We start from the raw sequence: 14022 nt of genomic DNA on the forward strand, positions 1-14022 counted from the left end.
TGCTTAACTTTGAAAAGTATTTCTAAATTTATATTCACGTCTACTCGTCTTGCAGTTCTTTGACCATCCATTACCGCATGCTCAGGTACATATGCACTGACCAACCAAGGTCATAATGAAGGTGAATCTGGGTTCGAAGTCAGTGCGCGAAATAGTTTCCAAATTTTGCTAGCCAGTCGAACTAGCTATGTCTGGAAGTGACTTGCCCACAAAACATTTCAATAGCAGGTAATTTGAATGAAGAAACTAAGCAAAGGATTGATGCATATGAGAATAAGATATTGTCGGCACGACATTTCATAATGAAGCTGCTAATATGATGAACATGTCATCAGGCTATAATCTTGCATGGTTTAAAAGTGTATTATAACTTACCAAGTCGTAGAAAGTAATATATTTATATCATGACACCATGAAAATTCACTAGCCAGTCGGACCAATGACTGAGGAGATTTACTTGCCCGACTGGATTTTTGCTAAGCAAGGTTAGCTGACCAGTGGCTATTTCGCACAATCAGTTCGAACTAGCAACGTAGCGTTGGCAGCTTTTCGATCCTTATACACAAAACCTATACGTTAAAGAACAGTTGTGATTTGCGTTGTGCTAGAAGTGCGTTGTGAGACGCAAGCCCGTAGTATAGGCATCGGTTACCCTGTGGCCATGTACGATAACACGTAACGCCGTCACGTTCCAGGCAATGCTGTTAAGGTACATAGGACACCACACATGGGTATCACGACATCAACACAGCAAGGAGACATCAGAATGAAGGTTTTTATATCTGGAAGTTGATAAATATCTAATGATGTCTTTTGTGTACCACATAACAATGTGATATAATTAAAACCGCCAAATGTTATCACAACTGTTAACCAAATGTTATGATAACAGCGCTAATTGAACCTCAGTATTCTCAACGGTCAACGATTGCAGAAGTACTAGGAATGGTTCGGTATCTCACCGCAGAGAGGCATAAAGAATTTATGTAAATCATTCAACACAGTTTACATTCTTTCACAATATTCTTATCAATACAAATTGCATACAAAGGGAAGGATGGGGGTTCAAATAGTAACTGAAGACGTTCAGCAGTCAGATTATTGTGAGGATACAAATTGTTTATCAAAGTTGAATGATCAATCGAAAACCAGATATAGCAGATAATGTTAATCCATTTGCTGAATTGTGCTTTCATGTTACAAAGATGTTATAAATTGTGTTCTTACTTCAGAACTGTAGTGAAAGGATGAAGAGAATATGTTCCTATTCAGACTCATTCTATTGGAGTGTTTTTCATTGTAGTTTTAATGACATTTTAAATCAGAGAGATATAGAGCGATATATTTCATTTGTCTATGTCATTGATAGAAGGTCGAAAATCAATAAAACAGAATCTTGTTTTGTATGAAACAGAATATTTCATTGTAAAACTTTTAACACGTAAGCACCAGTGAACCTTGAATCACCAGTCAAGCTATTACATGACACGAGTTTTGATCATCCATTCAGAATTAACGCTTTCATCTTGCAAATTATTTTTCTCTATACACTACGTAATCGATTCTCTCGTAAGTTCTTCAGAATTGGATAGCTGTTTTTCGCACCAGTTCCAATATTGAAAGAATCCAATTTTTATCAATAACATTTGTAACTTTGATAAATCGGTTTTATGAAACATATTAACTGTGCGTTCTTATACATATGCACCTGCTTTACTCTTTTGAAATTTGCACAATATGGTGTTAAAACAGCATATGCAAACTGGCATATACATTGTAAACATCGTCCCATGAATTGGCCTTAAAGCATTCTTAATATTGGTTAGTCCTAACTCTCAATTTGTAGAGATATATCACACAAGACATAACGTTGATGATAACGTAGACAACGATGATGAAGAATTGTATGTGAATTTAGTTTTAAGCCACACGGTACACCAGAAATGCGCAAACCCGACTCTTCGGCGTGACGAGCGAACGCTTTAACCGCTGGGATACTCTACCTCCACCGAGGAGGTGAAAACTGGAGGAGAAGGATGACGAGGCTAAGATGAAGAAAAGTATTGTCATCTGCATAACGCTGGGCTAGATTCAATGCACTTAAATACCACGCCAAAGGCCCTTCAAAATATTTTACATACGTTTGAACTGCGTATGAGATATCCTTGTGAGATATGAGTCACTTGATATCATGTCTGGCTGGATGACAGAGAAGAGACATTAACTTTCCGGAATAAATGAGTTTGGGCGTGAGATTTTAAGTCAAGCTTTGGGAAAGTCAAAGACGAAGGTTAGGTTATTAACTGAAGACTTTGCTGGCGCTTAATCTTTGTTGTAATTGCACCTGATAATGCAACACCTTTCATTCCGATTTTTCCGACAGCACACCACGAACTTCTACCGCGTGGCATTAAATTCAACTCAACTGCATTTTCATTAACCGTAATCGTCTTGTAATAATTCATGAGAATCCGAGTCCATCTAATGCATACATTCGTCTAACATGATCCTTAGAAGAGAAAATTAGAACCTGATTCTGTATCAGATTCATTGATGTTCGACAAAAATACCGCTAGAGTTAACGCCTTCATGAGAAAGTTTACGTTTGATCTAAATCAATGAGCATTGAACGTCCCAGTGATCTTCGTCATTAACCAGTTGAACGCCTACACAATGCACCGTGTAGTTTCCCCTGGATGATGTGTACTCAAGGCGGTGAGCCCGAACCCAAACTGACAGCTTTGGTCTAATGTAGAGAGCCCCGATGCCATTTATCGAGTTATGACATTTTCAGTTAGCTGTTCTTCTCAGTAACGAGTCATTTATTAAATAATTCTGTAATCCTGACTTGTTCGAGTGGTGACAGAAAAACTAACAGCTAAAAACCTAGAATAGAAAACAGTAATAGATGAGTGACAGTGATTGATTTAACGCCAGTTTATAAAGGAGTTCAGTTATAACACGACTTGTCAGTTTCATGTGGTACAAACATCCCAAAAGACACGTGTCATTAAATGTTACTACTTTAGTTAAAAACATAAACGTGTGGATCCCAAACAGAATCAAGTTGAAAACAAGATGGACTTATTTGGAAACGTAGAGATTGAGGTGGTCTTACTGCGCTAATAGTAACACCAATAGGGACTGGAAGTCAGTGCGTCAAAAGTTCATCATCTGATATGTCGTCATATCTTTCGATCTTAATAATTATCTCCCACCTTAATACATTCATGATATACATGAACAACTCAAAATGCCATCATCGGATGTCGCCGAACTAAATCTGTCAGGAGACGAGACATAACTACCCATAACAGTTGTATAAAGGTTCAAGGCTCAAACTGCTCCTTACTAGTTGCATATGTGTAACAGATTGCGTACTGTTTCGTTCGCGTCAACATTACAAACAAAACTGGAAATAGCAACAGCACAAGAACACTAAAGGACCATCACGACCTTGCCACCTTAACTCATCACATTTGTTTTTCAAACGGTACAATCTCATGACAGGTGATTGCTTCTTATCGTCAAAACCGTCCAAGCTGGAGATATCTGGTGATCAGTGTATTCTTGACGTTCTGAAAACCTCACAAACAACCCAGTTTGTGTGATGTGTTGTTTTTCAGAAAACGTGTTTGATTGATTGCCAGAAACCAGGGACTATCAAGAGCGACAGGCTTGTCCTGGACGTCTTCAAGGCTAAAGAAACCTACACGTCAGAGACAGCAGGATGCGATTTGTATTTGGACAGGGGGCTTTTAATTTGTTTTCATTCAAAAACTTGTTGGAATTCAAACATCACGTTGCATAAAATCCTTGGAATGGTGAAAATAAGAATTCGCTATTCCATAAGCCATGATAGCTAAGAGCTTCGGGTTATTGGAGGTATGCAGAGCGTCAGTTTAAAGATGCTGACCGCAAACCAATTGTTGGGCTGAAAATAATTACTTCCATACTTTGATACTGCTATATGATATTGTTAAATATGAAAAGATTTGTTTCTGTCAAGGTAGATGTTTTCTTTTGGTATAAAATTTGTGGGATAGTCTGGTGGTTAAAGCTTTTACTCTACACGCCGAAGGCTCAGCTCCCATTTACAGCATCGTTTAATTGTGTGAAGACCATGTATCTGTTCCCTGCTGTGATATTGCTAAAATAACGCCAAAAGCGACCTTTAACCATTTTCAAATCATTGTAGCCGAGCAAAATAGTATTGTTAAACCTTAAACCTTTTTACCTGAGAGCGAAGGGCGTTTGTATGTAGATTTTGATGGGTCCCATTCGTAAATAATGTGAACGTTGACGCCAGTCGACGCTCTCCATGCCATGTCTCATCCCATCCCGATCATCATCAGTCAAATACATTGCCACGCGTTCGTGATGAGAGGATATATGCTGGCGACTGAGTAATCACATTGTCGAGCTTAATCGAAGACAAAACTATTGCAAATGCGCACTGTTAACAAATGTGACGTTGACGTGACTGTTAACGGCCAAAAGTCTCCTATTTTCGTTGCAGAGGTAATGATGGCGTTACCGTGACCCTGACATGTCATCAACCCTGTTTTGACGTAGATAGACGAAAACGTCAACAACGTACAGTTTCCATGACTTCTAGCGTTCTATTGATTCCAAGGAAGAATCTGTGTTTGTCGTGTCGTTAGAATGAGCGAGTGATTATTGCATGACGTTGTATTATAGACGTTACAGGTGACTAACAGGAATAGGGTGATCAAACATGGTGAAGTGGTTTGTTGCGTATTGTTATCAATGAACATACCATCGATCACCGGATTGTCTAGCCCATCTGTTGCTAGTACGAGGTGGCCGTGGCACAGCGTGATTGTGTCTGACTGCTCCGTGGTGAGTGAGTGAGGTAGTTAGTTTAGTTTTACGCCCATCTTAAGCTTAGCAGTATTCAAGCAATATTATTTGAGCACATTGTACTCATGTAATGAATCGAACCTAGACGATACTGATGTCTGGAGCAATAGACAAAGAAACAACTAATAACAGATTATCTATCCTCATGGTGCACCCGCCAGTAGCCTGAATAACGTGAAATCACAAACATAAAACTACCGTCTTTAGTGGCGTTATATTATTGTATCTTATCTACTGACCGCAGCCGTATGTGCTGCCGAATGTAATTGTATCATATTGAATCTATCATTTATCAATGTGAAGGCGGTTTTCTGGAGAGACTAAGAATGAGATGCTATCGACAACACGGGTACCACGGGAAAGGCCCTGGATGATACAAACAAGCGATTATGTTTACCTCGCCAAGTTTGTCTGTCCTTATCTATTTTATGCCTGAGGCCAGTGAACGGGCCAAATATCTTCGAATGACTCGCCTACTTGAACAAGGATATTGTAAATCATTTTAAAGGGGGAATTAAACCCAGGAGAATTGACAGTTCCTGGAACGGTTTTTAATCTTGTGAAAAACCGCCTTAGTCGGTAAATTAATTTCATGGTCTGCATATCGCAGACGCCGCGCCAATGATCTACGATGCGTTCGGCTTCCCTCTTTGGGCGCAGGTCACTAGGAAATACAACACGGATTAGTCGGCGCGTGGTCAGTATCCTGTGTCTGAGTTGGCTATCCATGTTACAACTTCGGTATTGTACCTCAGCGTGTTGGATATCTGTCTTATAACCTCGGTATGTTATCTGAGTTTGCTATCCATGTTAAAACCTCGGTATGGTATTTCAGTGAGTTGGATACCCATGTTAAAACCTCGGTATGGTATCTCAGTGAGTTAGATATCCGTGTTAAAACCTCGGCATGGTATTTCAGTGAGTTGGATATCCATGTTAAAACGTCGGTATGGTATCTCATTGAGTTGGATATATATGTTAAAACCTCCGCATTGTATCTCAGCATGTTGGATATCCATGTTAAAACGTCGTATGGTATTTCAGTGAGTTAGATATCCATGTTAAAAACCTCGGCAGGATATTTCAGTGGGCCAGCACTGGAGTTAAACATTTTACACAAAATATGACAATACAGCCATAAATAATTCGGCGTTTAAGCTTTCAAAGCTTTATGGCATGAATAATGTTCTATGTACACATACATTTCCATCTGTATTTATATGATAGGTTTATGGAGGCAGGATTAACAACGTTCTCCTGACACGCACACAATAAAACATCAAAGTGAAGTCTAAGGAATCACTGGATTCTCAAACATCGTTTACCATCGATTTCATTCAAATGACATTATGCTTCACTCAGCTCGGCTGCAAATATTGTCCAAGGGTAATCTCCTAATGGATCAATGGGAATCCTACACAAGACGTGTGGACTTGGGAGCCATTCACAACAGCTGTTCAGTTAAAACATTATGCCACAGTTCTACAGGGCAGAAAATGTTAAAGGTGTAGAGATTGCAGATGGACAATGATGGTACCAGACCAAGGGTTTGGTGAAACAAGAAACCATCAGATGCTGCCATCCAAATTCTAAAGTCAAATACAACGCTTAAGATCGTATGCACGTCCACGACAAATAGGAACCATCCTCACTCGTTTTCGAAAAGAAAAAAATACTTTCGATGCGAACGTCATCGGAAAACATATAGCCATTTACCACTGAATATTCTTGATGACACTGGGTGTTTCACCAAAGGGGTACGTATGTCCTACCACTCAGTAGCACTCGCTACCCATATATTTGTATAGAAAAGGTTTGTAGTCGAACGCTACACAACAATACTGGGGGATGTAGATCGGAACATACTGAAAATACATTCATTTACGGAAAATAAGTCTAGTCACACAACAGCACATCTGCTGATGCTAAAAATGTACTTGCAAACACAACTTTGGGGAACTAGTGCAGGTTTTCATTGTTTACAAGCTTAAAGAATATGCCCAGAGATTTGATAATATTTGCATTGTTGTTGCATTACTGTTTCAAATCGTTTTTAACTAAAACCTCACTTAAAATTAGAATTAGATGAAGTGTGTTTCAGTACCCTATTATTAACGGTTGCAAATAGGGGTACGCAAAAGGTGAAGGTCATTTATGCCATGTAGATTCGGTCATACAATTGTCAACATTGACGGCAACAAAGCTATTTCAAAGTTGTATGCCTAAGCGAGATGTGAGAAGAACGTTTAAGAATTTGTACTTACAAACGTCATAATGTTAACAATATATGATGGATTTCATTACACGAAAACTTGCTGTCTGTGAGACAGCAGATGAATGATGTGCAGAAGACTGCGTGGATGGTAGATGACACTTGCCAGTTATACTCATTTTTATTTTATGACCGAAAACATGGGAGATATATAGTAGTCAATGAATGTTGACATGCTAATAATGAATGTTTTCAGAGTGCATCGCCACTTGCACTTCCGTGTGACCATAGTTGTTTGTCCAATATTCGCTCTTGAAACATGAATGGTGTATGACGTCAAATTTGCATGTGTACGATTTTCATATCTGTACAAACGAACAAACACGGCTAGAAACAAACACTAACAACTCTGTGATACAAAATGAGCCATTACGGGTAAGATGTATGGATGCCAACTGTATTCTGTGACACGCAACGTGTCGTATTTGCTTACTTCTACATCAAGTCAATAAAAACCAGGATGCCAACATCATCCCGCACCAACAAAGCATTTCCCAATACCAACACTTGGCGGCACGAGTTACCTACTACCCAAGACTAATACCTTTACGCACAAGTTATCTATTGAGCAATAAGAAAATAATTCAGCTGCAATTGGCTATTAGTCAATACCAATACCAGCGCCAATTAACTACTTTGCATTGGGGAACACTATTCAGCACAATTTTACTATACGCTAATACTAATAAAATTCAGCACCAATTACCCACTGGTGTCTTGTATAAATTCTATGCATCCTGGCTTCATTAACCTGATGACGCAGTAAGACTATATTCCGAAATGTGCTCTTTATAATGAAGAAGTTGACCTACATAGAATGCCCTCGTTGTGTGGATCACTTCATGATGGGTTCAAAGGCTAGAAGGGAGTGAGCATGGTGTTCGACTCTTTTATCCAAGTCACTGCTGGGGACACGAAGAATGGGCTTCACACATTGTACCCATGATAGAAATATCACCTTGATCGAGGAATGCTTTAACTAGAATGAAACTATTTGCATTTTATGTACAAATTCAAGTGAATTCACTGCCATTCATTAAAATTTAATAGAAAAAAGTATACTAAGTTACACCTCTGTAATAATGATTGTATTAACAATGTTAATGATCCACACTTCACTGAGTGAAGGTACTTTAATACTTCTTGCTTCGATAATGATCAGATGATTAATACACACATGCTTCCGGTCAAAGTTCACTAGACAAAAGACGCTCTTGTTGCCTTCATCTACCATAATGATTTTACGAATTCCAACAAAGACAAGTATATTCAGTTGCACTGTATCATGACATTGAATAAACCATTTTATTACATGTCAGTAAATGCCTATTTTGAAAGCATAGTCTATTTCATGAAATGGCGCGGTAACTGACTGGGTAATACATGCATGTGAGGTCATCGTTTGTGTACTTCTGATTACGGTGAGATCTTAAATAACTGAAATCAGATGTAAGAAATATTTTTATATAAAGGAGCAATTGATCAAGGACAGGCATGTATAATACTTATATATCTGGCATTGCAAAAACGTAAGTTGGATGCAGATGTAGAACTATTTCCGTCTACTTTTTTGTGGTAGATATGAAAGGTAAAATAATTAAAGACATATAAAAATGGAATCAGAAAGTTATAATCAGAGATTTGTACCCCTCCTAGGAGATGCTACTTTACCTCTTTTGTGATGTAGTACATGCAGGACATTTTTCTTTTGGTGGTGGGGAGAGGTCTTATACGTCTGTTGCTATTTTTTACCAGCAGGCACCACAAAAAGTGCTAAATTGCGACTTCCGGTACTCAAAAGTCACATTTCCATCAAGATATAACGGAAAAACGTTTTAACTTGGCTCCGATGTACAAAGCACAAAGTCGTTGCGCACACAGATCAGATAACCAGCACAGAAGCAACGAATTGGAGAGTGGCTTATATCATTTTCAATAGAGAGTGAATTCCTTTGGACAGAATGGTCAGCCGTTAATGCACACATGTTCAAGCATTCATGATTAGTGCAAAATTTGATCAAATCCAAAGTGCAAAAAGTCCTGGATGGGCGAGAGGCAAGTGCTATGAATATCAAGTTTCTGTTACATAACTCTGGAAACGAATGTCTTCACAAACACACATTGGAGACATTACGTTATTACAACATGACCAAGGTCAGATGTCTCTGGGCACTTGTTTGGAAAATGCCACATTGCTGTTCCAGTAATATGAATCATAAACGATTCCTTCAAGACCCATCAAGAAAATAAACAATCTGTAATCAAAATGACATGAACGAAATGCACTACACAAATAATGTTCCAGGTGCGATGAACCGGCAACTTGGTATCACCGTTCGATCGCACAACAGGGTACTTTCAAATTCTATACATCGATAAAATGCCCCTGTTCTTGATAAACTGTTGCTGAATGTTGCCATTTTGCATTAACAAATATTCTTCACTGAGTCTCTGTGAGTTCACAATGCGCTCTGTAAGCTAAAATAGCCATATGATGAACTGGGAGATTAAGTAAATTATTATATTCGTGTGCGGTTTCTGAAGCCACTTCATTGCGTGAAATTACTTTAAAAAGGGCATTAATCTTTCTTCTAAAAGAGGGAATATTACCCTCGTATGTTTCCGTATCATAAATATCATACAAGTATATTGGGTAAAACCAATAAGTATTCTACTCCGCAAAGGATAGAATATACAATTCGTAGTCCAAATTTATCATATTAACAATTCGATTTATCGCCTCTGTGTATTGGCAAGAATTTTATAAAATGTTTAATAACATCGAGACACAGCTGTTTCAATGTCTCAAAACAATATCATATACCATATGCAACATTTCAGATGTACTGCACTCTCGTGTACACAACATCATTTTCCATCAGATTCTATAGTATCACGTTGAGTGTTATAAGGTACGAATGGAAGACAAGGGAGAACGTTGTATACATGTACATCCCATCAAACTTTTAGACGTAAAACCAAACTCACTCACTCCCACATCTCGACAGTAAGGAGTTATGATCATGTGTCAGACACACATATTCATAAAACCTCATTTCGTTTTGACATTATTTGTTCTTATTTAATAGATCACCTGTTGTATTGTCTGGATATCTATAGTCGCGTGGGGAATGAGGTTGGGAATATGAGCCATAAGGATTTGATGATGTAGGCGGCGAAAAAGATCTAGTGACGTAACGTCGATTATTGCACGTGACCTTCCCCTATGACATTGGATGCTTGTTCATGATGTGGATCAAGGAATAATATGAATTTTCTTAAAATGGTCTTCATCTTTTAGTTTTACCGGCATCGGCTGCAAACATGTTTGAATATTTCACATGCTTGTTGTATTGATACATACCTTGTAAAAGTAGAAAACGTCAGTTGGCGTGGTGTTCGTTGATACCGTAACACCACTGTCGTTGAAGCCGGTGTCATACATCGTCGTTGTTGATAATGGTGTGGTCATTTTGGCAGGATAATTCCGCTCCGAAATCACAAATAATTCCAAAATGTCTCCGTTTTCTCTTAACTTCAGCCTTCTTCTTCAAATCTGTACCTGTCAGCTTAATAGCAAAGGATTAAAAGCAAGGGTCTGACGCAAACACAGAGGAATCGATGGTCTCTTTGATCCTAAACCAGTTCCGAAAAAAATGTTATTGTTTAGAATTTGTTACTGTTGATTATCAATAATTCAATGAAAACAGGAACCTCCAAAGACCCTTTGAATTCAGAGAAGGAAGTGGGATGTTGACACCAAGGCCACAAAAACCCTGGCACAATTTTTTCACAGTAAAAATCCTCCAATCTGAAGTCTCTGATCCATCACTATTCCACAACACTCACTTTTGTACTGGTGGCGCCCTAATGCAGGGAGAAATACGTTTAGCATCTTAATAAAATCCCGAGTATATTAGCAAAGGCTGGAGAAGTCTTATTCCGCAATGCAATAAACAGAGACGCGTGTGATGAAAGTAATGAATGAGACCATATTGCACTTCAGAGGACGAAGCATGCAAAATCCTGTTTTCTGATACTCACTTCCCTAAATTGGGCATACCGTTCAGAGGTATAACAGATGGTAATCGTCCTCCAACACGTCAAGGAAATCTCTGTAAGATATAGCTAAGAGTGACAAAAGACGATGATTTTGTAATATTCCTGGTCCGTGAAAACTAACCAGTTTCTCGTAGGATTTCATATGGTGATGATGCGATGGCTTCTATCGTCACGAGTCTCTCTACAACTGGACCATCTTGTGCTGCTCTAAGTTATGAGTCTGTCGTGCGGGGAAGTTCTGACTGGGCTCTGAAAAAATAGATGAAAAACATGACTTTACTTGAAAACGTGATCCGGACAATGTCAAGAGAAGAGTGTAGACATGGTCGGTCTCGTAATGAAATTTTGTCTGCCAAGACAAGACACATTTCTTAATAAAATATATATTTAGTATATATATTCATGAACGTATCTAACGTGCAAATAGTCCAGACTGAAAAAATACCTTAGTTAAATATAAACGTATGGATTTGGTTTCTGTGATTAATTGTACACTGTATGTAAATTGATAAGGTAGTGTGTGTTAAGCTATACATAAATTGAGTATGTTGTATATATTGGGCAAATCTAATTTTCTAAGAAATGGCAACCAGAATCTGTACTCGCTCTCAAGACTCGGGAAAAGAAAATGAATGATACACACAAATAACGTGATGGTATTGTGAATGATTACAACAAGGCAGAAGATTTCACTGTTTTAGGATTGATAAATGAGTGCCACGGCTATATATCCAGTGTCGTTCTGGTTATTAAGTGAACATGGATTTATTCCTATACAACTGAACAGAATTTTGCCAAATTAGGAAAACACTTATAAACTCTTTTAAACTATTAGGGTTGCCTGTAAAGAGCGAGTGAGTGAGGTTTAACGACGCTTTTATCAATAGCAATATTCCAGCAATATCACGATAGGGACACCAGAAATGGGCTTCACACATTGAATCCATATGGGCAATCGAACCGAGCTCTTCAGCGAGACGAACGGACACTTGAGTATCTAGGCTACTAGGTGACAGTAAATCTATCGCAATGCTCTATATTGTTATTATTTTCCTGTCGACAAATTCATCAACTGCAGAATCTGGTATATATCCTGCTAACAATTTCAATGGCGTCGTAACACTGGATTTGAATAACTTTGTTTAGATATATGTCGGTTATATCACAAGCAAATGAGGAAACCCGGAAGTCATGCGAATTAGGGCCCAGAAGAAACAGCTGGTGTGTTGCGGAATGAGGCGTTTAGCAGCAAAAGAACCAAAGTCAAATGGAGGATCGCCAAAAATATTTGCAAGATTTGTTTGCCAAGAACTGAATACATCACTACTGGATTCACGAAAACCCGTCGACCCACAGACCAGCTTTCAGCGGGCGTTATGAACTGTAGGTGCATCTATACAGCTATATTCAAGACTGATTCATCTGCAGGAAATGAATCTGAATGACTGGAATATGATTACAGGAGATGGAAGTGGTCGAGGGATTGACAGCCACTGTCGACCTTAGTGTGAAGTTATTTGATCAACCGATAATCATGTGATCAGATAATTGTGAAGATTTAGTTCGTTACCATTTGTACTTGTATGACCTGAATAAGTTATGAATATATTTATCATATGAGGGCCCATCAATGACACGTTGAAAAAGAAAAGTTAACGGTAAATCTCTTGTATTGTGTTGCGGTAATCTCATGCAGATTCGTATGTCGTTGAAGTATTATTTGCTAAAGTTCTTCCACTCGTTCACCTTCATTCTCTTCCCCTGGAGGCAACTCAAGTCATATCTTCCCACGTATCCTCTGTTCTAATATGGCCTTTTCATGGTGCGAGTGTTCAGGATTTGTGATTGGTAGCAATCAGATTTAGTTGTGCAATCAGTGACGTTGTTGCGAAAGTGTTAATTCGCGAAGTCTCGGTAATTTCCGTATGCTGCGGGAAAACTAGAACCTCTGCAACTGCGCGATGCGCTAACATTTCATCTGGACAGAACTTTGTCATGTAGTGACGTATCATTGGCATCTCCATCGCCCTCGTTGACAACTGACATGTATTGTGCGTCACATCAACATAAATCATCGGCAGAGGAGGGATATTTGTGGACCCAGGTTTTGTTGCTATTTTACCGAATCTATCCTTCGCATATTGACCAAATAACTCCATGACGGCCGCCATTTTGGATCTAAGTCGGGGTAACACATGTTCTGAGTGTATACAAAAAGGAGATAATACGTGTTGCGATTTTTTGTACGAGAAACGGGAAACAGAACAGAGGTTACGTGAGAAGATATGACTTGAGTAACCTCTATGGGAAGAGAATGGTTCACCATTCACCAGAATGACAGACACAAGTGAAACGGCGTCAGCTATTTCTCACCTATTTCACAACTAGCCCTATGTATAAAAATAGTCTATATGAATAGGTACGAAGCTTTGCGTATTTTCAGCATGTTAGCGATGATAAGAACAGCGAATTACGCCGAAACGTTTAGTCTAAACATGATTGCAACAACCAATTTTAGAGTTTCCAGGAAGTACTGCAATTATTTCATTAAACATATATTTAATGTTTTCCATGACCTTTAGACACTCTACATGACAAAGGTCACTAAATAATTCAGACGGGTGCCAGACAATCCAGTGCTTGGCATTATCGATCATCGATCCATACAAGTGGGTTATTGTGACATGCATCAACCACGTCAACGAGAATGGGTACCCGATACCGTTAGGGGAACGTTTTTTCACAGTGCCATGCGAGAAATATCCTCCCATTTGTAAGGCCTTGCGAACATACATCAAGAATAT

At 38.7% G+C, this 14022-nt stretch overlaps 1 protein-coding gene across 1 annotated transcript in view; it reads right to left on the reverse strand.

Moving 5' to 3' along the window:
• LOC137298350 (cardioacceleratory peptide receptor-like) overlaps window positions 1–10628 on the reverse strand; it is an 87094-nt gene extending 76466 nt beyond the window's left edge. Inside the window, exon 1 of the mRNA XM_067830569.1 lies at window positions 10521–10628. Coding sequence (XP_067686670.1) covers window positions 10521–10628 — 108 coding nt within the window. The remainder of the gene's footprint in view (window positions 1–10520) is intronic.
• Window positions 10629–14022: the final 3394 nt, after the last annotated feature.

The sequence above is a fragment of the Haliotis asinina genome, chromosome 10 (genome assembly GCF_037392515.1).
Source record: "Haliotis asinina isolate JCU_RB_2024 chromosome 10, JCU_Hal_asi_v2, whole genome shotgun sequence".
Taxonomy (NCBI): domain Eukaryota; kingdom Metazoa; phylum Mollusca; class Gastropoda; order Lepetellida; family Haliotidae; genus Haliotis; species Haliotis asinina.